Below are 22,067 nucleotides of genomic sequence, written 5' to 3'. Positions count from 1 at the left end.
AGAATTAAATTGCAATAACTTTGTTGTTGGATTGTTAATGAGGATAAAGTCACAGTGCTTTAAAAGTGTTTTCATACCTTTCACGCGTTTTAATGAATGTTCTTGTAATAAGCATCAGTTAATGAGTAAAGAGGCACTAATGAGCTCTTATAAGAGCCTTAATAACATATGTTTGGTTAGAAAAACTAGGCTAATTATGACTGACAGACAGATAGACAGAATACTAGCTGGTGATCACTTCATAATATATACCATTACTTCATGTAAATAATTTTGCATAATACTCAAAGACTACAAAAACCATTCCAGCTTGTACAAATAACATATAACAAAATGCCCCCTGAAAACAAGCTCATGAGGGAACTAACTCTGTAATGACAAATCATATCCTCGCATAGGTGGTACAGAAATATGTTCAGTGCTACAAAATCGCAGGACCACTACATCATGTTTCATATTGTTAAAGACGGCTGCTACTGGATATTCCCCATTAAACCAGCAGATCGCACTTATTTTCTGTTTCAGTTTTATCGGCGTACGCGAAACCACGTGGGCAGAGACACTCTGACCTTGCTCTCCTCGCTCTCCCTGTGTAACACAAAGCCTCTCTTCCCCATGGCAAATGCAAGCCTATTGAATCAATCCAGACAGTAATGAGAAGCTTCCCCACAACAATAGGCTAGATCCGTTTATCAGCTGTGTTTAAGAAAAGCCAGACAACCCAACTCTCCTTCATGGGAATTCAATCGCTTAAACCCTATTCTGCTTTATCAACAATTAATCTCCTTCTAAGGCCCCACACTTGAATGGGACAAGACAGCAAACAGCACACAGTGTTATACGGTGTGATGCCACACTGAGAGCAACCCCAGCACTCCCTCAAACAAACAAGAAGAAGGAAAATGGGACAGAAAGAGGAACAACAACGTTCAGAAAAACAGACGGCAGCGTCGCTTCGCTGTGCGTGTCATTTCTTCGGCTCAAGAAGCGGCAAATAAACAGCCGTCTTGTTTTTGGCTCCAACTCCTGTGTTATTCCTGCACTGCCAGCAGCAGTGGTGGCAAACGGCTGTGAACAGAAGTGGAAGTTCTCCTTTTGTCCTCAGACTGCCGATGAGCTATCGCTCATTTACCGTAGGGCTTCTTGCTGCCAAGAACAATAGGACATTAGAATTCAGCTGACAAAGCACCGCACATTAATACAAGAAGTCACTCAAAGACTCAATATATATATCTATATTTATAGAGAGAGAGAGACATTGGAGCTTTCGCTTAAAAAAAAAACAAGAATTTTTATGCTGTAGGAAAAGTGTAAGATCTTCATTGACATTAAAGGGCATTTGTCATTGGAAGACAATGTCAGACACACAGAAATCATATGCATTGGAACTTTTAAGAAGATCGCAGCATTGTGCCCAATGGAAAGATATTTGCATTTCATCAGGCATTTGTTTTTGGCAACACACTGTCATAAAAAACTCGTTTACTTTCTGAGACGCTCGTGTTTTCATTATCTCCGCTGCGAGAAATCTGTTGATGTGAATAGTTATTCAGTAATTATGTTCTGACCCATCATTTAAATCACAGCGACTCCCGACAGATAGATAGCTGCCATGTGGCTGTGTCAGATAAAGCCAGGACCAACTGTTCAAACACAATCGCACACACGCTCAAATGCACGCACACACTCTCACACACAGAGTTAAAGGGGTGATCATGGGTAGGTACGCATACACTGGCACGGGCGTCCGTGCTGTCGCGCTCGTGCAGACAAAAGAAAATAAATGTCGCGGGGTCTTTTATGCTACTTGACTCTGAAGTTTCTCAAATCAGCTGCTTAACATAAATTAGCATTTGCAAAATAAATGTAATGTTTCGCGCCGTGGCGAAGCGACGCCGATGAATGATGCATGAGGACATGCAAATGAGCGCAATCCAGCAGAAGTTTGCTCGCCGCTGTGCGATTCACATCTCTCGTCCACATCCTCCTCGCTACCCCACTGCCACTCTCCTTCTTCCCCTGCTTCCTCTCCCATCCCTTACTTGAAAAGGTAGGGTGGGGGGGGTGCGCAATGTTTTCCGGTTGTGTCCATCCCTAAGCAGTCCCTCACCCCTGCAAAGTGCTTTAATTGATATGGAAAACCTCAAGTTGTTCGTGCAAACTTAAAATTGCCAGCACAATGCAAATCAGTATCCGGCACGCATTTGCTGAAGTGCACTTCTTCCAAGCTGCTCAACTCGTCCCAACTTGCTCCCAGAAAGCCCGCTGTTGCATGTCCCAGAAGCCGCAGGGGCTCTCGACAGTAAAATGTGGGTAATTATGTGCATTGTCTTTTCAGAATGGCTGCATCGCAAATTAGAGAATGGCAGAAAAACAATTTGAGCTCAGTGTCCGAGAAGTAGTTAAATACCAGCTTAAAGACCAGCTTTCAATTTTGTTATTAAAGAAATCAGTAACTGATCTGCATTCAGCTGATGCGCTCAGCTATGAGCACATACACTGAATGCTTTACACACCTGGGACACAGGCTTTTTCTTCACTTTCCAGTCGAGTTTTCCACCAAATTTCACATGCTTTAAAACGATGACGGCAGGGGAGACGAGCTGGCTCGCGTGCTTCATTTAGGGCATCACTTCTCAACTGCGGGCAGCTGTAATGCAGCTTACTGTATAACTTAATCATTCGCAGATGCTTCCTGTAATTCTCCATCATTTCACGCTTTCCATTTACAGTATCCTGTTCTTTTCGTGCATCTTTGAGGGGGGTTACGTCCGCTGCAGTCCAAATTCACACGGCAGAGGTATTACTTTCCAATTTCTCCCTGAAACAGTGCTTATCAAAGAAGCAGTTTCCAGTCACCAAGCACATCAGCAAAGGTAATTTAATTTTAGGTTTAGATTTTAGCCGTCATGGTATAGAATTCCCTTTGATCAGGAAATAGTTTCTCCCTAAGAGCAGCAGTAGCTCCTAAAATCCAATATGTCTTAATAATAATAAGAAAACAGGAACAAATCATGACACTTAGCATTTTCACTGGAAAAATAATAGCTGCTTCCCAGTGATGTTCATTGATCTGTTGTGCATATAGAGAACAATCCACCACCTATTCCCTCCGTGTTTCTCATCGAGCATTCTATTGTTAGAGCAGCTCAAGGCTACCGGCACACCAAATGCCCCCACTCCAAGTGCACCGGGAGAAAAGTTTGAAAGAAACACTCTCACTAAGGAAAGGTAATCAATAGACTTGCAGCAAAGGCATTTCAGGCAGGGGATCAACTCTGACCTGTATTCAGAGATATTACAGGTGCAAGGGGAGGCACACATGCGTGGTTATATGTGTGAGCTTGGTACAAAAACACAAGATGTAGTTTCAGCGTTTGTGCTGCCAAAAAAGCCTTCACTCTCAGGGGATTTTCACAGCCATTTGAAGAAATAAAAAAAGAAACCTAAGCGTATCCTGGGTTTATAAAAGAATGTATAGATATAACATATACATGCATAAGTTCGACCTTAACCTCAGATGCTGGGATTAACCCTTCAGCAGAAACACATTTTTGCGGGCGTTCTAAAATTGTCATCCATCAGACTCTGACAGCAGTTTTATGAAAGGCTTTTGTGAAAAATTCCTTCAGCTGCAAAATATTTGTGGTTTCTCTCGCGTGTGCCGTCTGTTTCGTCTCCCTGCGCAACATCCGAGTTTGATTCACACGTGGGCTTTTTTTAACTGGGCCACTCAATAAACCTACATTTCTTCTCTTTGAGCCATTGTGTTTGTGTGCTGGTGTGGTTGGGGTCATTATTCTTTGGAAAGATACATTTCTGGGTTAACTTTCAGCTGTCAGACAGATGGTCTGACGTTATCTCAAAGCACCATTTGATGATGCTCAATTTGTTGTTGAATTCATTGCTTAGTCTTTGAGGGAGTATCGGAGCTCCATCTCATTACATTTTTACCACTGTGCCTCACATTCGGTGTAAAGTTCACTTCCTGGAAAGCTGTGTTTTGTCTGTGGCAAACATGTCCCCATCTTTGACTTAACTGTCACAGACAGCATGAGATTAAAAAATGTATGCTATTTGTCTGCATGTGTGGTGACAAAACATTAAAGCAAAGCCTTACTCCACCGCATATGCTGGTCACATTTGTGCAATCTCTTTGTGACTGCACATGCATCCACTTTGAAACTAACAGCTGCGAGAGCTTTTAGTAGATCTTGAGATGAAAACCAGCTGGTTGTCACTTGAAAACGAGCCGCCTGTCGATGAAGTTCCTTTCAGTGGAAGGATTTAGTTCAAATCACAGAGATCTTTTTGTAAATCCCTTGCTAGCTGGTCAGCAGCCATAGAGAGAAAAGAGGGAAAAGGGTATCTTTTGGAGTCACTTGTAACTGTTCTGAGTACACTAATTGTTGTTGCAAGTGCACAAGATGTAATTTGTTCCGCACTATACCAGTTTTCTCCCCAACATGCTAAATACTCTACTACAGTATTAACAGATTCAAATCCCCCCCAAAAGCACAACTTAGTTGAAACATAAACCAGGTTTCGCTCCATTTTTAGTCATGTAGTCGTCACCATGGGCAACCTGGTGATGTTTGTAGTGGTCCTGGGTTCTGGTAGGTTTGGTCAGAAAGTGATAATGCAGCATTATAAGTTATAAATAACTGTGCCTGCAAAAGAGTGGGCTGTGATTAATAGTCCACCATCACTTTTGGCAGTGTCTATCTCACACACACACACACACACACACACACACACACACACTGGAGGAAGCAGGTCTTCAAATGCCCTGGCTATCAATAATCTGCATCGCTAAATTATAAAGTAACCAGCATTCATCATACACCTCTCTGCTATTAGGCTAAGAAACAATCAGGTAGTCTAAGGAGCTTGAAAAGAAAAGCGTCTGGACTTCTTTGAGTTGCTTGAAGACGTTTCACTTCTCATCCGAGAAGCTTCATCAGTTCTAAGGTCAAATGGTGGAGAGTCCCAGATTTAAACCCAGTGGGAGTTTCCCCCCAAAGAGGGACAAAGGACCCCCTGATGACCCTCTACCTAATCACATGAGCCAAGGTGTGAAAGCGGGTGTGCGTCACAATCAGCCAGGGTTTTGGGTGAGCTCATTGTGAAACCTGGCCCCACCCTATCCTGTGATTTCCTGAGGTCAGATCGCCCAGGATGTGAGTGGGCATTAAGGCATCTGGGAAGGGATCTCAAAACTGGATTATAGATGGCAGACAGTCGGTGTCGTAAACCACCGCCTCTGTTCAAAGATGGTCGCTCACAGTGGACATAGATGGCTTCTTTCACTCCTCTTTCAAACCATCTGTCCTCTCTGTCCAAAATATGAACGTTGGCATCCTCAAAAGAGTGTCCTTTATCCTTAACATGCAGATGGACTGCTGAGTCTTGTCCCGTGGAGGTGGCTCTTCTGTGTTGTGCCATGCGCTTGTGAATTGGCTGTTTGGTCTCTCCAATGTAGAGGTCTGGGCATTCCTCGCTGCACTGTACAGCATACACCACATTGTTAAGTTTGTGTTTAGGAGTTATGTCTTTCGGGTGAACCAGTTTCTGTCTGAGTGTGTTGCTGGGTCTGAAATGCACCGGGATGTCGTGCTTGGAGAAAACTCTCATGAGTTTCTCTGATACACCGGCTACATAGGGGATGACAATGTTGTTGCGTCTGTCTTTCTTATCCTCCCTCGCTGGTGTCTGATCTTCTTTTCTGTGCATCTTTGCTGATTTTATAAACGCTCAATTAGGATAACCGCATGTTTTAAGTGCTTCCTTTACATGTGTGTGTTCCTTCTTTTTCCCTTCAGGCTTAGAGGGAACATGTTCTGCCCGGTGGTGTAGGGTCCTAATTACTCCAGGTTTGTGTTCCAGAGGGTGATGGGAGTCAAACAGGAGGTACTGGTCCGTGTGTGTGGGCTTCCGGTAAACTTCGATGTTGAGGTTGCCATTCTCTTCAATGTGCACAGCGCAGTCCAGGAAAGGCAAACAGTCGTCCTTTGTGTCTTCCCTGGTGAACCTGATGTTTTTATCCTAGCGTTAATGTGCGCAGTGAAGGATTCCACTTCTTGTCTTTTGATTTTGACCCAGGTGTCGTCTACATATCTGTACCAGTGGCTGGGTACTCTCCCTTTAAAAGAGCCAAGATACTTTCTTTCCACTTCCTCCATGTAAAGGTTGGCTACAATAGGTGACACGGGGGAGCCCATGGCACAGCCATGTTTTTGTCTGTAGAAGCCTTTGTTGTATTTGAAATATGTAGCGGTGAGGCAGAGGTCTAACAGTGTGCAAATCTGATTGGGTATGAAGTTAGTCCTGTCTTCCAAGGAGCTGTCTTCTTGTAGTCGTTTTCTGACAGTCTCCACTGCCTCCGTGGTGGGTATGCAAGTGAAGAGAGAGACTACATCAAAGGACACCATGGTTTCATCTGGATCCAGGGTAAGTTTCTGGACCTTGTCGGTGAAGTCGGTGGAGTTCTTGATGTGATGTGGGGTGTTCCCCACAAGAGGTGCTAGGACGGTAGCAAGGTGTTTCGAGATGTTGTAAGTGGCTGAGTTTATGCTACTGACAATGGGTCTGAGTGGGACACCTTCCTTGTGGATCTTAGGAAGTCTGTAAATGCAGGGTATGGCATCCTCTGGGTAAAGGCGGTCCTATGTAAGGCGGTCAATGATTTTGTCCCTTTCAAGGTCTTGAAGGCAAGCTATAACTTTCTTTTCGTAGCTGCTTGTGGGGTCTCGCTTTAAGGCTTCGTAGGTATTGTTGTCACTGAGGAGAGTAGTGATCTTTGTGTGGTAATCCGTTGTGTTTAGGACCACGGTGCACCTTCCCATATCAGCTGGTAATATAGTGATGTTGTGGCCTTTGCTCAAGGAAGCAACTGCCTTCTTTTCTTGTAATGTGAGTCATTTTGGGGGGGCTTGGAGTGGGCTTAGAACCAGTTGTAGTTTGGAGATCCGATTAGGATGCCTCCTGGGTGAGGTGTTTCAGGCGTCTCCTATTGGGAGGAGGATATATCTCAGCTAGCTTGGGAATGCCTTGGTGTTCCCCCAGAAAAGCTAGAGAAGGTGACCAGACTAGTTGTCTTTGCTTCGACTGCTGCTCCTCTGACCTTAACTCAGACTGATGGATGGATGGATGGACTTTGTAGAAAAATTTTACAAGCCTAGTTTTTAGTTTTATTTTAGTTAAGTAAAACATTTTGGTGTTTTCAAAATCAATAAATGCAACAATTCCTATCCTGCCGCCTGCCCTTCGACAGTTGGAAACAGGACATTTTTTGCATTTAATTAATGTTTCAGTAATTAGAAAGCTTCAGGCGTCATGTACTTTATCTTGTACATGTAAAAAATTAATTTTTTTCTCTATTATGGTTTAACAGTCATTAGTGTCCATTTTTTGTCTGAAGGTTGTAGTGAGCAATAGACCTTGGCATGTTGACAGCTCACATTTCATCCAAGAGGTTCAAACAAGTTTTTACCAGTTACTCCTCTATATAAGGAGGCTCTATATAATAATTGCTGTCTGGAAACTGGAAACTGAGGTCAACAAAACGTTATTTATTTAAATATATCAACACGCATGCTATATTTCAAAAGAGGCTAAAATGTTTACTTATCTAAATTGTGCAAAATAGCCAACAGCTATGAGATATTAAAGTATTTTTTCCAGCAGAACATCAATATTAAAGTGTTTCATGAAATCTGAAGGCCTCACATTTACATAATTGCCATTTGCAGCGTAGCAGCTGAAAGCTTACAGTTAGTTGGTAAATCCTAATTTACCGGAGATTTAATGACAATTATTGCCAACTGTCATTGTGCTCTGTTAAAGCTAATAATTGGTAAGGCAAACATTTAGTCTGTCTTGTTATTCTTATTTGTGGAAGTAGATATACAAATTATTAGCTTGTTTTTTATAATAAATTAGTAAATTGTCTGTGTTTGCTTTCAAAATCTAAAACTAGTTCAGAATTTTCCTGTTTTAGTTTTTATCTCGGGAGTTATCAAGAAGCAAGTATATTGCTATAGGTTGGAAACATTCTCGGCTGTGAAGTAACTTTTACTGGCTGTCAGTGAAGCTGATGGCATTATTAGCTATAGCTAGCTATAACTCATGTTTTGGGTTAGTCAGATAATACAACATTTATCAAATGTTGATATAAGTACTTTCAGCAATTACACACAGAAGAATTAGTATAACAATAACTTCTGAACATTGAAAAGGGTGATATATGTGAATATACAGTACAAGTGATCCTTCTAGCCATGCATAGCTTAGCTCTGATGCTAAATGTTTCAATATAACAGTAAACAGTGGAAAGATCAGGTTGATGATAGACATTTGTGATGCACAGCGAACGATTACATTTTAGATCCCCTGTCTGGTTTATGACCAAATTCCCATTAGCCTCAACTGTGATCAGTCTTTAATGGTAATTTTTAGAAATGTGAGCGTGCTAGCACACAAAGTAAACCATAACATCAGTGTCATCCTTGTGTATACTGCAGGAGAAAATGCTTCATTTAGGAAAAGCAAGTATTCAAAATACATTCACGGCATGACCTTGCCTTACTTAATGTATTCCTTTCCTATCTGACACCCACTCACTCTCTACTATCCAGATTAGCATAGAAATGTGATGATATAATATAGTGTAATGCCAGGTTTCATGGGGCTTTTCTAATGTGCACACTTTTTGAGTCAGTCCCCGCTCTCGGTGCTCCCTGAAAAACCTTCAAGGAAATCTCTGTTCACCCCTGAATTCATGCGTGCAGGCTTCATACTCACCATAGAGACATTACGCCTCTGCACGCAGCGTGGGCACGTGTATGTACACATGCGCTGAGATTGTACACACACTCAAATCAATTCCCCTTAGACAAGATTAGCCAATCTATCTTCATTACGCTTCATTAAATAGATAACACGTGACGTGCTCGCTCAGTGTGCAGGATGTATTCTCCTGTGGGCGCAGACAAAGATGTGTGAAATGTAATTAATTGTTTCTTTACACAATACGTCTCGTTCCATTAATGAAAGTGATTGAGTTGCTCTTTATACACTCCAGGTTAGACTGGTGACAGTTCATTTCTACAGTTTAACTAGTCTAGCTACTTCCTCTCATCTTGTTCAAATTTGCTCCTCTCTTCACTTTCTGTCTCTTTTCTTTGATCTTTTGCATTTACCTGGTCCCCCCCACCCACCCAGTACTGAAAACCAAAGTGCTGAAGAAGATAGTGAGCTTCAAGAGAATTTCCATGGCAACAGATTTTCAATCATACCTCTCCAATAACATTGCTCTGACAGTTCGTCCAGGGAGGGCTGAATATGATGTGGCTTAGACTTTGATCACGATCCCACTGATCTTTCAATCAACGTCAGATAATACTGAATCTCAGCTGACCTCCATCTCCATTAAGCAGCTGATTTAATCATTTAGCTTTCTCTCAGTTTCAAATATTGAGACTGCACACTGGTTTATAGATATCTGAAGGCATAAAATAATGCGACTAATTTCTATGCAGTAGTCATTACCTGGGGTTTTTCTCTGAGATTTATGGCAGAGATGTCAAAAGCAAAACTCCCATTGTTTGACTAACCTCCCGTGTCAGAGTCCCTGACACTTTCTCAGGGTTTCTCAGGGTGAGCGGTTCTGGGTTTCACAAAGCCTGAAGCCCCTTCGCTGCAAACTTTAGCGTGGTCTCGCCCACAGCTGAGACCGCTGACATTTACTGTTGTTACAAACAGCGCATTTTCTCACTCACCCTTGAGATCTCCCCTCTGCAATTTATTTCCACCACCACCACGATTCCATCATCCCACATTTTTTTTTAGATTAAGTGAAGTATCAGTCGATGTTGTAGTAGATATTATATTTCTCTTGGTCCTCAGAGAGTCCCTCTCCAATGCAGATAATTGCATCTTTTTTGAAGAAGAAGAAATTCACCAAGATCTGAACTTTTGGTGCATCTGCTTTTTCAAGAAGTTACTGCAATTTCCTAAAACTTTATTTACCACGAGGTGTAGATGTGTAGAATGGATACTGAAGTAAAACTTGTCATTTTTGTTTGTTTTTTGTTCAGACCCAAATTATCACATATCAGTCCAGTTAGTTCCGATGCCACACATGCAACACATGAATTAATTGTGATATTACACACAATGATAGCACGACCTCTATGACTGAAGATGAAACACAGTTAGCATGGTAGCACATCAAAGAATGTGCCATTGTTACCTCCTGACCCCACCCATAGATCTCTAATAAGACATAGCAGATCTTTCCTAATGAGATGCCGAGCCATTGTGTTCTTTACATGGGTAATTAGCCGGATTGCTCGTTAAACAATTAGTCAGATATCTCCCTGGTAGTCTCTGTGCACTCTGTTCACACACTTTGTCGGACATTAGCAGATGCCATTCCTACATTAATTGAAACTTTCAGACAAAGCAACTAATTCAAGTCAGCGTAAGAAGTTGTTGAATATTAGCTGCACTTTCACCTGTACAGTCCATCTAAGTCCGTTGGAATTTTTGAGCATGAGCCGACTGTGAATTTAAATGTTTATTTTTTGTTGCTTCTGTTGTGGAATATGAGCATGAACGCATCCTATAATTTTAAATTGTCCCTTATTTATTTAGGCCTTTTTCTTGAGTGAGCCTCAAACAAATTTATGGTGTCAGTGTGCTGTGAGTGCAGTGCATGTGTGATGTGTGGCTACAAATACCTGTTTACTGGTCCAATTGGGACGCCATACAGGATTCCTGCAAATCCAAAAATCCCACAGGCACACCTTTGTGACTGACCAGGTGTGTGGAAATGAGAAGGCTTTGTCTCTCTTTCTCGAGTTGCAGTGTGTGTGTGTGTGTGTTCACAGCCGAGTGCTACATCAGTAATGCCTAAGGGCAGAGACTACCTCAAAGTGCTCTCCGTTTCCCAAGTGTGGCTAATTAGTGCAGCTACGAACGAGGACAACACTTCACATAAACAAATTTACTGCAACCAGACTGTCACCTTTGAAGATATATGTCATATCACCTTGAAATGTGAAATAAGACTAAGTTGGAAAGAAATACATACATTTCATAATATTTAAGCTCCAAAGCTTCTAGTATATTTAATATATGAGTCAGATTGGCCATTTTGCCTTTCATTCTAAACGTGGCCATGCAAAGCGTGGTGGAGTGGGCGGCAAAATAATGGCAGTAATCTTATTAAATCATATATCATGAAAACACTGGTGAATTCTGTTTTGTTGGTTGTTATGTAAACTATGGGGGAAAAATCATATAGTCTGAGCGTATATTAAAAAACGGCTTAAATAAACTGCACACAGGAGCGTCACACATTCAGTAAAGTGACTGAAGTGTAATGCCATGTGGCTCCATGCAGCTTTTTGGCTATCTGAGCTGGCTGTTTCTTGGCTGAAAGCAGACTTCCCACACTTCTTTGAGCTCATCAAAGAAAAAGTCCAGCGCAAAGCCCCTCAAAGCAGCAACACAACTTTCAAGAGGCCCTTCTCGTACCCAGGGAGACAAATACTGCCATTTTGTAAGGAGCATGTTGTGGAGACGAGTCCCATTGTTAGCTAAACTTAGTTCTTCACCGGCAGCGACGTATATTTTGCGTCATAGTCATGTTGGAAGACAAAGTGACCACCCAGACTCTGTTTTGCTGCTGATTGCTTGACATGTTCACATATTCCTTCCTTCATGATTCCTTCCACTTTGATGAGATTCCCACTTCCAGTCTTTGAAATCTTTGGCTTCCTACTTCTGCGTGGCTTTCTTTGAATTTCTCCATGATACTTCTCACCTCAGTTGACACTTGGAAACTCTGTGACAACACTGTGGATCCATCTCCTGCTTTATGAACATCAGCGGTTCTTTTTCTCAAGTCTAAACTGATTTCTTTTGTCTTTGACAAATTTGATACTTTCTAACTAACAGCTCAAACTGTCGCTGAAGTTTTGATACTAAGTGTAAATTGGAAAATAACACTTACAGTGGGGCAAAAAAGTATTTAGTCAGCCACCGATTGTGCAAGTTCCCCCACTTAAAATGATGACAGAGGTCAGTAATTTGCACCAGAGGTACACTTCAACTGTGAGAGACAGAATGTGAAAAAAAAATCCATGAATTCACATGGTGGGATTTGTAAAGAATTTATTCGTAAATCAGGGTGGAAAATAAGTATTTGGTCACCTCAAACAAGGAAAATCCCTGGCTCTCACAGACCTGTAACGTCTTCTGTAAGAAGCTTTTCTGTCCCCCACTCGTTACCTGTATGAATGGCACCTGTTTGACCTCATCATCTGTATAAAAGACACCTGTCCACAGCCTCAACCAGTCAGACTCCAAACTCCGCCATGGCCAAGACCAAAGAGCTTTCGAAGGACACCAGGAAAAGAATTGTAGACCTGCACCAGACTGGGAAGAGTGAATCTACAATAGGCAAGCAGCTTGGTGTGAAAAAATCAACTGTGGGAGCAATCATCAGAAAATGGAAGACATACAAGACCACTGATAATCTCCCTCGATCTGGGGCTCCACGCAAGATCTCATCCCGTGGGGTCAAAATGATCATGAGAACGGTGAACAAAGATCCCAGAACCACACGGGGGGACCTGGTGAATGACCTGCAGAGAGCTGGGACCAAAGTAACAAAGGTCACCATCAGTAACACACTACAACGGCAGGGAATCAAATCCCGCAGTGCCAGACGTGTTCCGCTGCTGAAGCCAGTGCATGTCCAGGCCCGTCTGAAGTTTGCCAGAGGGCACATGGATGATACAGCAGAGGATTGGGAGAATGTCATGTGGTCAGATGAAACCAAAGTAGAACTTTTTGGTATAAACTCAACTCGTCGCGTTTGGAGGAAGAAGAATACTGAGTTGCATCCCAAGAACACCATACCTACTGTGAAGCATGGGGGTGGAAACATCATGCTATGGGGCTGTTTTTCTGCCAAGGGGACAGGACGACTGATCCGTGTTAAGGACAGAATGAATGGGGCCAAGTATCGTGAGATTTTGAGCCAAAACCTCCTTCCATCAGTGAGAACTTTGAAGATGAAACGAGGCTGGGTCTTCCAACATGACAATGATCCAAAACACACCGCCCGGGCAACAAAGGAGTGGCTCCGTAAGAAGCATTTGAAAGTCCTGGAGTGGCCTAGCCAGTCTCCAGACCTCAACCCCATAGAAAATCTGTGGCGGGAGTTGAAAGTCCGTGTTGCTCGGCGACAGCCCCAAAACATCACTGCTCTTGAGAAGATCTGCATGGAGGAATGGGCCAAAATACCAGCTACTGTGTGTGCAAACCTGGTAAAGACCTATAGTAAACGTTTGACCTCTGTTATTGCCAACAAAGGTTATGTTACAAAGTATTGAGTTGTATTTTTGTTATTGACCAAATACTTATTTTCCACCCTGATTTACGAATAAATTCTTTACAAATCCTACCATGTGAATTCATGGATTTTTTTTTTTTTTTACATTCTGTCTCTCACAGTTGAAGTGTACCTCTGGTGCAAATTACTGACCTCTGTCATCATTTTAAGTGGGGGAACTTGCACAATCGGTGGCTGACTAAATACTTTTTTGCCCCACTGTATTTTTAACTTAAGCTTTGAGCATTATAGAGTTTAAGCACATCATGGCAGTGGTTTGTGCTCTGGCTCACTAAAAGGGTCAGTTGTTTACGGCAATTTTTACAGCAACAGCTGTTGTTGAGCAAATGTTGGAATCCCTTGCTTGAACTCTACATGAACCTGCACACTAGCTTGACCATGTCCGTGCATAGTGTCTTTTCCAAAATTTAACCATGTACTTTTTCTTGCCTGAAACCTCACAATCTTATTTTATTATTATTTTTTTGCCCAAACATTCCCAAGGAGTCAAAGCAAAAGTAAAAAGCAATGAATAAGTGAACGGTGAGCTTCCAAATGGGACACAAACCCCACATCTATGCAGCTTATGCATCACTAATGCCAAGGAAAGCCTTGTGCATCTGACAGAACAGCCGTATTTGATGCGCTCGGGTGAGAACACCTCGGGTTTAACACAAATAAAATAGGGCATGTTAATTATTGAGCTTAAGACTTGCTGTTTTCTGCTGTTTTCATCTTTTTTGCTAAGCTAGGCTTTTGGCTTCGGAAATAACAGCAGTATCAATTTCCACAATATGTTGAGCTGTTCCTTTTAAAATTGAATGGCACTTCATTAGTCATTGTTTTACCACTGATCATACAGCAGAAATCCATCATTTAGTCAGTTTCTCTGTCACTTTAATTCGTGTACCCTCCCGCTCTGCCTGCTCTCTTTGTTCCTCTCCCTGGTACCTCCTTCACTCATGCCTCCACCTCTTTTGTCTTTCTGTCTCACTGCAGCCGAGCCGTTGGACGGAGAAGAGTACCTGGACATTATAGGCATCATGCGAACCCAAGCAGGCCGCTATGAATGTAAGGCCAGCAACGACGTCGCCACTCCCGATGTCAAATACGTCAATGTGATTGTCAACTGTAAGTAAATACAGAGCGCAGTGCGTGCTTTATTCCAAACTGAACACTGATCAATATCCTCGACACATTTAATGTCAAGCATTTAATATGATGATACACTCGGTGGATAAAAGCCTATAAAAGTCAAGATTGGAGGATAGGCATATGGATAGAAGCATATAGAGTGTAACAGTATGACATGGAGTGAAGGACGTATGTTGAAAGTTTTGGAGCACCCTTCAATCTTCTCAAGATGAGTCCAGGTAGAAAGAGAAGCTCGGTAACATTGATTGCAGAAGTCATTGCCATGGTAATTCTCACATAACACATCATCATTTAAAGGATACTTCAAACTTCTAAACAAGACCACGTAATCACGTCCTTTCCACGGTTTATATCCTGACAAGTGTTAATACACTCGTCGGCTGTTCAGGATTGATGAAGAGCTCATGAGCCATCACAAACCAACACCTCCCCCGAAGAGAAGTTACAGAATTCTCTTTGATCTGAATAAATCATGGATGGCTGTTTGCCCAAACCACACTTTAGCCAACACTGAGTGCCTGAATTTAATGATAAAGATTGTTTTATTAAACCATTTCCTATCCTGGACTGGAGAATGGGCATTAATCCACTTGGGACACATTCTTGGCCATTGGGATGAAAAATGATTATGTGTGGATGATGAATGCTAATATACTTGATAAATGTGAACTCAGTCGATTAAGTTCACTGATTAATCGAGACCTGGATAATCTGTTTGACAATAATCTGTTTTTTGAGCTGTGAGAGCTAAAACTGGAGCAAAATCTTACACTGAATCTACAAAATGTGGCAAACACCCAACTCACAAGTCGCAAAAAGTTGATTCTGTTCACCTGGACGTTTGCAGCGTTTTCAGTGGGAGAAACGTTTCGTCACTCATTCAAGTGACTTCTTCAGTCTCAGCTGACTGCAGGTTTCCCCAATCTTATAAACAGTACATTTGCACAATAACTGAACCTAGAGCACTAAATGAACAACGGGCTATAAGGTCAGTACCTTGATCACTGATTATTATGCAAATTATCATGACCATTGATCAGCAATTGTTTATAAGGTTGGGGAAACGCTGCAAATGTCCAGATGAACAGATTCAACCTTTTTACTTACCTGGATGATTGAGCATGCATCAAGTCAACTCACAAGTGTTTGTAATTAAATTCAAATTTCCTTTGCACCACACTCACAGTTCTGCTCAGAAGTTTATGTACAGTCATTGTGGACTTGACCGTCAAGGTCATTTGGGGATTTAACGATTTCTTTGAACTGTTCTTTTTCATGACTTGACTTTTTAAAGACAAAAACTGGGAGTACAAGTTTGAATGTACTTTGGATTTACTTTGAATTTACTTTGAAAAACCCAACAATCATATGACCCCCTATGAGCAAGCACTTTGGCGACAGTGGGAAGGAAAAACTCCCTTTTAACAGGAAGAAACCTCCGGCAGAACCAGGCTCAGGGAGGGGCGGGGCCATCTGCTGCGACCGGTTGGGGTGAGAGAAGGAAGACAGGATAAAAGACATGCTGTGGAAGAGAGACAGAGGTTAATAACAGATATGATTCAATGCAGAGAGGTCTGTTAATACATAGTGAGTGAGAAAGGTGACTGGAAAGGAAAAACTCAATGCATCATGGGAATCCCCCGGCAGCCTACGTCTATTGCAGCATAACTAAGGGAGGATTCAGGGTCACCTGGTCCAGCCCTAACTATATGCTTTAGCAAAAAGGAAAGTTTTAAGCCTAATCTTAAAAGTAGAGATAGTGTCTGTCTCCCGAATCCAAACTGGAAGCTGATTCCACAGAAGAGGGGCCTGAAAACTGAAGGCTCTCCCTCCCATTCTACTTTTAAATACTCTAGGAACAACAAGTAGGCCTGCAGAGCGAGAGCGAAGTGCTCTAATAGGGTGATATGGTACTACAAGGTCATTAAGATAAGATGGGGCCTGATTATTTAAGACCTTGTATGTGAGGAGCAGGATTTTGAATTCAATTCTGGATTTAACAGGAAGCCAATGAAGGGAAGCCAAAACAGGAGAAATATGCTCTCTCTTTCTAGTCCCTGTCAGTACTCTTGCTGCAGCATTTTGGATTAGCTCATTTAAATTTAACTCAATTTAAATAGAGTTCATTTAAATTGGTTGGTTTCCTGGCACAGACTCTACTTTTAGGCCCAGTCCACAAATTTTCAGTGAAGATGAGGTTGGAGCCTTAAGTCATTACAATCATTAAGGACATGCGCTGTATAAACATTCCACTCTGGAAAAGAACAGTTGAAAGAAATCATTAAAAGACTCGAATTACCCCAACATTTATACCCATGATGAGTGTGTACTTCTGACCACAACTGTATATTAGTAATGCTGTTCAGACATGCTTGTCACTATATTAGTCTGACTATTTCAAAGATACCTATCCCCACACATTAACGTGTGACTTATGTCAGCATTGCGTGACTCTGCAGATCCTCCAACAATAAAGAAAACCCAGAGCTCCGAGACTCCCGTGGGCCGCAACGGGACACTGCGATGTGAAGTAACCGCAGTCCCCACACCAGAGTTCGAATGGTACAGAGACGATAAAAGGTAAAAGCATTACCCGCTTGTTTTTTTACACTGCCAACCACACTACACACTACTAGAACTGCATAAACAATGACTTGAAGGAGAGATAACACAACATTCAGATTTTACATAGCTGTCAAGATCAAATTTCAGTGAAAAATGCCGGCAGTCTAAAGTTGCAGATAAATAGAGTTCACATAATGACTCAAGGTTGGGTTGTAATCTCAGCCTGTGTGTTTTCTTTGCCTCCACAAAGGCCAATCAAGGGCTAAGAGTGAACTAAAATATTAATACAGTTGAAACAACAACATCGGGCGCATACAATCAAGCTGTGTACCAACAACCCATTACATAGAGGGCAAGCCATCAGCCTCCCTTACCACAAACAACCATGGCAACTCACTGACTGATGGTAATGAACTCCTGTAGTGTTTCAAGACAGAAAACTTTCTCTCATTTAAAATGACTGGAAACTGCACAATCCTGGAGAAAAGCTTTCACGATGTTTGAAACGCTCATACTTGACGTGCATTACAATCCTGTCCTGGAACCTTTTTATTTCTGATCATTATTAATTAGTTACAGCTAAAGTGCTGCTGGTCACAGGCATCTGATGCAAGCGTGCGGAAATGACTCTGAATGGACTTGACCTCTCTTGGCCCAAGGCAGTCAGAAAACTTGATTTATGTTGTTGGCTTTGCACCTAAAGTAATCATAGAGGCTAAGAGATTTTATAAGAATTAAGGCGCGATTAATGAATTAACTCACTGTATGAGCTGCCTTTAAATAACAGGGCAACAGCAAGGTCCTGCCTGTTGTTGTGCATTAAAAACGGCTTCCATCAGTATCGTTCTGCATGGTTTGTCCTGAGTTGATCCCTTCTCAGCCTCTAAGTGTTTTTTTTTTTTTCATATTTTCAGTGCTAGGCATGCTCTGTATTATGACCCAGTGGTTATAATGGCTTGCTTTGATTCCTTTGTCAAATGTGCTCTTACAGTGGTCCCCATTGTCACACCCTTGTCTGGCTTTGATAACATCATCCGTGTAGTTCATTGGTGAGTAATCACCCACTTTATCGTTCACTCTGCTGCTATTTTGTTGTTAATTGAACATCGCAGCAATGGTTTCTGTGACATTCTTTTGAGAAGAGAAAAACGAGACCAGATCGGCCTTGCTGCTACTTTATATGGTGTAGCTGCTGAAAATCTCAGAAACTCTTTTCCTTTTTTTTTTTTTTACTAAAAGTAATTCCACTGAAATGGAAATCTGGATCCCTGCACTGTACTGTCTCCTGTGAAATTGCCAATTGTCTGACCAGACACAGATGTTTATTGGAAAGCTATCTCTTTTAAGTGTCATGCATGTGCCTGAAAAACACTTGAAGAGAAAGGAAATGTAATGACATTCAAAGGGAATGACAAGCCAGTGCCTCAGTTTCAACACTTGTCATTTAATAACCTGAGAAATTTCCTCCTCGGCTGCAGACTCAACGGCTGAGTCAGTGTGGGAACGCAGAGGGCTCGACGGGAACAAGCTAATGATAAGAAAAAATAAATAAAGACGAAAAATACATGCCGCGCAATTTCACTCACGCCCAAAGTGCAGCAGTAAAAGTTCACCGAAGACTGTAGGAAAAATATTGGAAGAGTGTTATCACAGATATACTCTCTAAAGCAATAGTCCTATCATGACAGTGCTTGAAAAGAAAGATTAATGGTAGCTGAAATATTTTTGCATTATCTGTTGTTTCCAACTCTCATCCATCTCAGTTGTTTTGTCCCGCAGAGGATTTTGGCCATGCGCCTATTCATGGCACCCTTCTTCCTCTACGCCAGTGGAAAATGTTATTGCTCTTTCTCCTTGGACGATGGTGATGTTAATGCACAATAATAATATCATTTATCTTTGCTTGGCTTTTTAATTTTACTGCCCCACTCCCCAATAATCAAACCTAATGCATTGTAGCCCATTGTGTCTTATTTACCTGATTCTTTACAGGAGGTTTTGCTCCTGCGCTTGTTTCCTCCTTAATTAGTTTAACCTCGTACACACACAGATTATCAGATAATATCTGCATTTAAATTCAATCTTATGTAATGGGCTGTTACCCAGAATTTGATTCTCATGTGGCACAGATGGGGTTAAAGGTGTAAGATTTAGGTGTCAAAATTGCTATCTACCCTTGCATCCTCATTTCCAGTTGCCTACTGTTTATGTCCGCAGACTTCAAGTAAAAGATTATCATACCACCCGCTTTGGAAAAGTGTGTGCTTTCTAATTTTCAGCAGGGGTTTCTTCATATTCTTCTTTAATCTGCTTGTATAAAATCTATGGCTCCAACTGTCAGTGAAAAGGGTGAACGTAGCTTGTGAGAGAGATGATGCAGTCAATGTGGAAATGCCTTAAACCTGCATTTTATCTGAAGGCCACCAGATGGCGATAGATGTGGTGGCAAAAATATTTTAGTCCTATAAAAATCTAGGGGAAAACAGCTTTCCATCTTGATTTCTATTAATACTTGACAGTAAGAGAAGATAGGGCAAGTGCACTTTTACACTTTACTGGTTTGGTTTGCTCTGTTTTGCTTTTACCAATGGCAAATGCTAATCTCAAGGCTTCAAAACGGGACTTCAGAAATCACTGGATTGTTGCTACATCCATCTTTAATTCTGTCTATGGTGGCTCCCTTGATGTCTTACCTCACTAAACATTATTGATGAGGTTTTAGGTTTTACATAGTTTAGGGATCTAACCAAAAGGATGATGTCCTAGTGCACTGACAGCTGCTTTTAGCAAACCTGTAGCTAGCTAACTAATCCAACGAGTGTTTGCTCGTTAAGTTGGTTAAAAGCATCTTCTGCTATTTTAGTGTGATACATAATGTTTCTGTATGAATTAGAAGCGGCCTAAAATATGTAATATTGGGTAAAAACAGGTTGCAGTAAAAGACAAATGTTCTAGTCGAGTGCCCCGGCCTCGACAGCTGTAAAAGATAAACAAGGTTCTTCAAGTCTGTGCTACACCGAAGTAAGGATAAACATTGAGCTCTAATATTAACAATAAAACAGTTCAGTATATTGCTCTTACTATTCATATTTTTAAACATATTCAAATGTTATATATTAAATTTTAGCAACATCAGAAAAGGCTTTGATAATAACACTTTGACTTTTGCTAATGAAACCATACCTTTGCTAATGTTCTCAAGTTCTTCACTGACCCAGATTAAAACAAAGGAAGCTGTTGTAGCTGATGAGCAGTGTGCCTGATCTTTAGAAGGAACACGCGTATGCTATTTAGCTGGCGTGCTAACAACTGCAGCTCAGGTTTATGCTGATAAACACTGTGCACTTTTTGATTGGAAAGCTATAAAAATATCTAATGGTCATCATTCACTCTCTTTCATCTCAACTTGATGAAATCTTTATACGTGATATCACTAATAACAACTGACAAATTAACAACTCTCCTCCTTTGATCAGATACGCTCCAAAGAAGACAGCTAAGTTGGGCAGGGAAGTGTGTTATAATTGAAAGAAAAGAACTCTTTTCTTCTAATTTCTACATTTTTTAGAAGTATATTTAAGTTCCACTGAAGTTTTCTCATTAGCTTTGGTCTTTTGTTGTGTTAAGCCTTGTTTAATCCTTCCTGTACATGGTATTTAGGTAAATAAACAGGGTCGCTATTCTAAGTAGCGAAACCTCTCAGATCTAGGATTATTCTGGTTAAATCTCATTGTATTTGATAACTTAACTCCTTTAATATTTTTATACTTTTTTTTTTCTCTTTGGGACTCACTGATCTGCAGTAAAAGGTGTTGTAAAACAACTCTTTCAGTGGCATTACAGAGTGGCGGCCCCACACATTGCAAAGAAACTTTGCCTCCTCGTCAAAGTCAGCTTAGAAGGACTTCAGGAGTTTTAGTAATCACTTCCTCTCCCGGGTTTGTTTTATCCCCTCCAACAAAAAAAAACAAAAAAAAAAAAACCCACAGCAGCTCACCTGGAACGGGACTGAGGCACCAATTTTTGGTTCCAAAAGCTTTGCTCTCACCTGCACCGAGCAAACTGAGGAAACAAACAATCCAGAGTTTGAACAAACTGTTTGGCACGAGCTGGTGAACACACAACGAGGTGCTGAACTCTGAGCAGAGAAGCTTAACTCCACTAAAACGGCAAACATCCATCTTCTGTCAGTCTCGCTGAAATCTCCTCAGGTGATGAATTGCAATTCATGCTATGAAACAGAAATGAGCGTTACTTCACAACGCCTCTGACTTTGCCCGTCTCTGAGAATCTTCACAGTGCTTGAAGACCCAATTAGCCTCAGCAGAGACAGATACATCATGAGTTTAGAGCAGTGATAATGCTACCTGGATGTCATGACCCTTCCTGCACTTTTTTGCATTCTCCCACTGCTTCCACATGATGGAATTTGAATCAAGTTGTAAATCAGTACACGACAAAACAGAATCAGCATCTGCCTATCTCCAAAAGCATCTAAAGTAGGATGCTTCTCCTGCTCTTTGAACAGTGATTCACTCCATCCGTGCTCCTGACATGAGGAAATCCAAACTGAGTTGTCAGCTAGCGTGACAGACGGATATGTTTGTTGTTTTGTCAGCTGACGCGCGGCTGTCACAACTACCAGAGCATTTTCAATCATCTCTGGGTTACAAGTCTCAGCAGGACTCTCCTCTTGATTTCATTTATCACTGGCCCTGAATCATGACAGACCTGTCACTCTCCTTGGCGCTGATAACCTACTTTAGATGCTCCCACAGGCTGCGGAATCTAATCTGTCGTCCGATGATTTGCTTTGGTCTTTCATCTGTCCCGGCCCGAGACTGCAGCCCTCGTGAGCGCACCACATGCCCTCTGCCAAATAAACGGGGTCAAATCATTTCAGTTCAGGGTTTTATTGTAGCTTCCTTGCATTAGGAAACAA

General features: G+C 41.6%; 1 protein-coding gene across 3 annotated transcripts in view; it reads left to right on the top strand.

The window, feature by feature from the left end:
• lsamp (limbic system associated membrane protein) overlaps positions 1–22,067 on the top strand; it is a 468,508-nt gene that overhangs the window by 436,479 nt on the left and 9,962 nt on the right. For all 3 annotated transcript variants that reach the window (XM_087850805.1, XM_087850806.1, XM_087850804.1), the window contains 2 exons: positions 14,405–14,536; positions 17,020–17,140. In XM_087850805.1, coding sequence (XP_087706931.1) covers positions 14,405–14,536; positions 17,020–17,140 — 253 coding nt within the window. The remainder of the gene's footprint in view (positions 1–14,404; positions 14,537–17,019; positions 17,141–22,067) is intronic.

Source organism: Neolamprologus brichardi, chromosome 14 (assembly GCF_056152115.1).
Source record: "Neolamprologus brichardi isolate AB-2024 chromosome 14, ASM5615211v1, whole genome shotgun sequence".
Classification (NCBI taxonomy): Eukaryota; Metazoa; Chordata; class Actinopteri; order Cichliformes; family Cichlidae; genus Neolamprologus; species Neolamprologus brichardi.
Note: the sequence above shows the minus strand (reverse complement) of the source record. Positions and strands in the feature narration are given on the sequence as shown.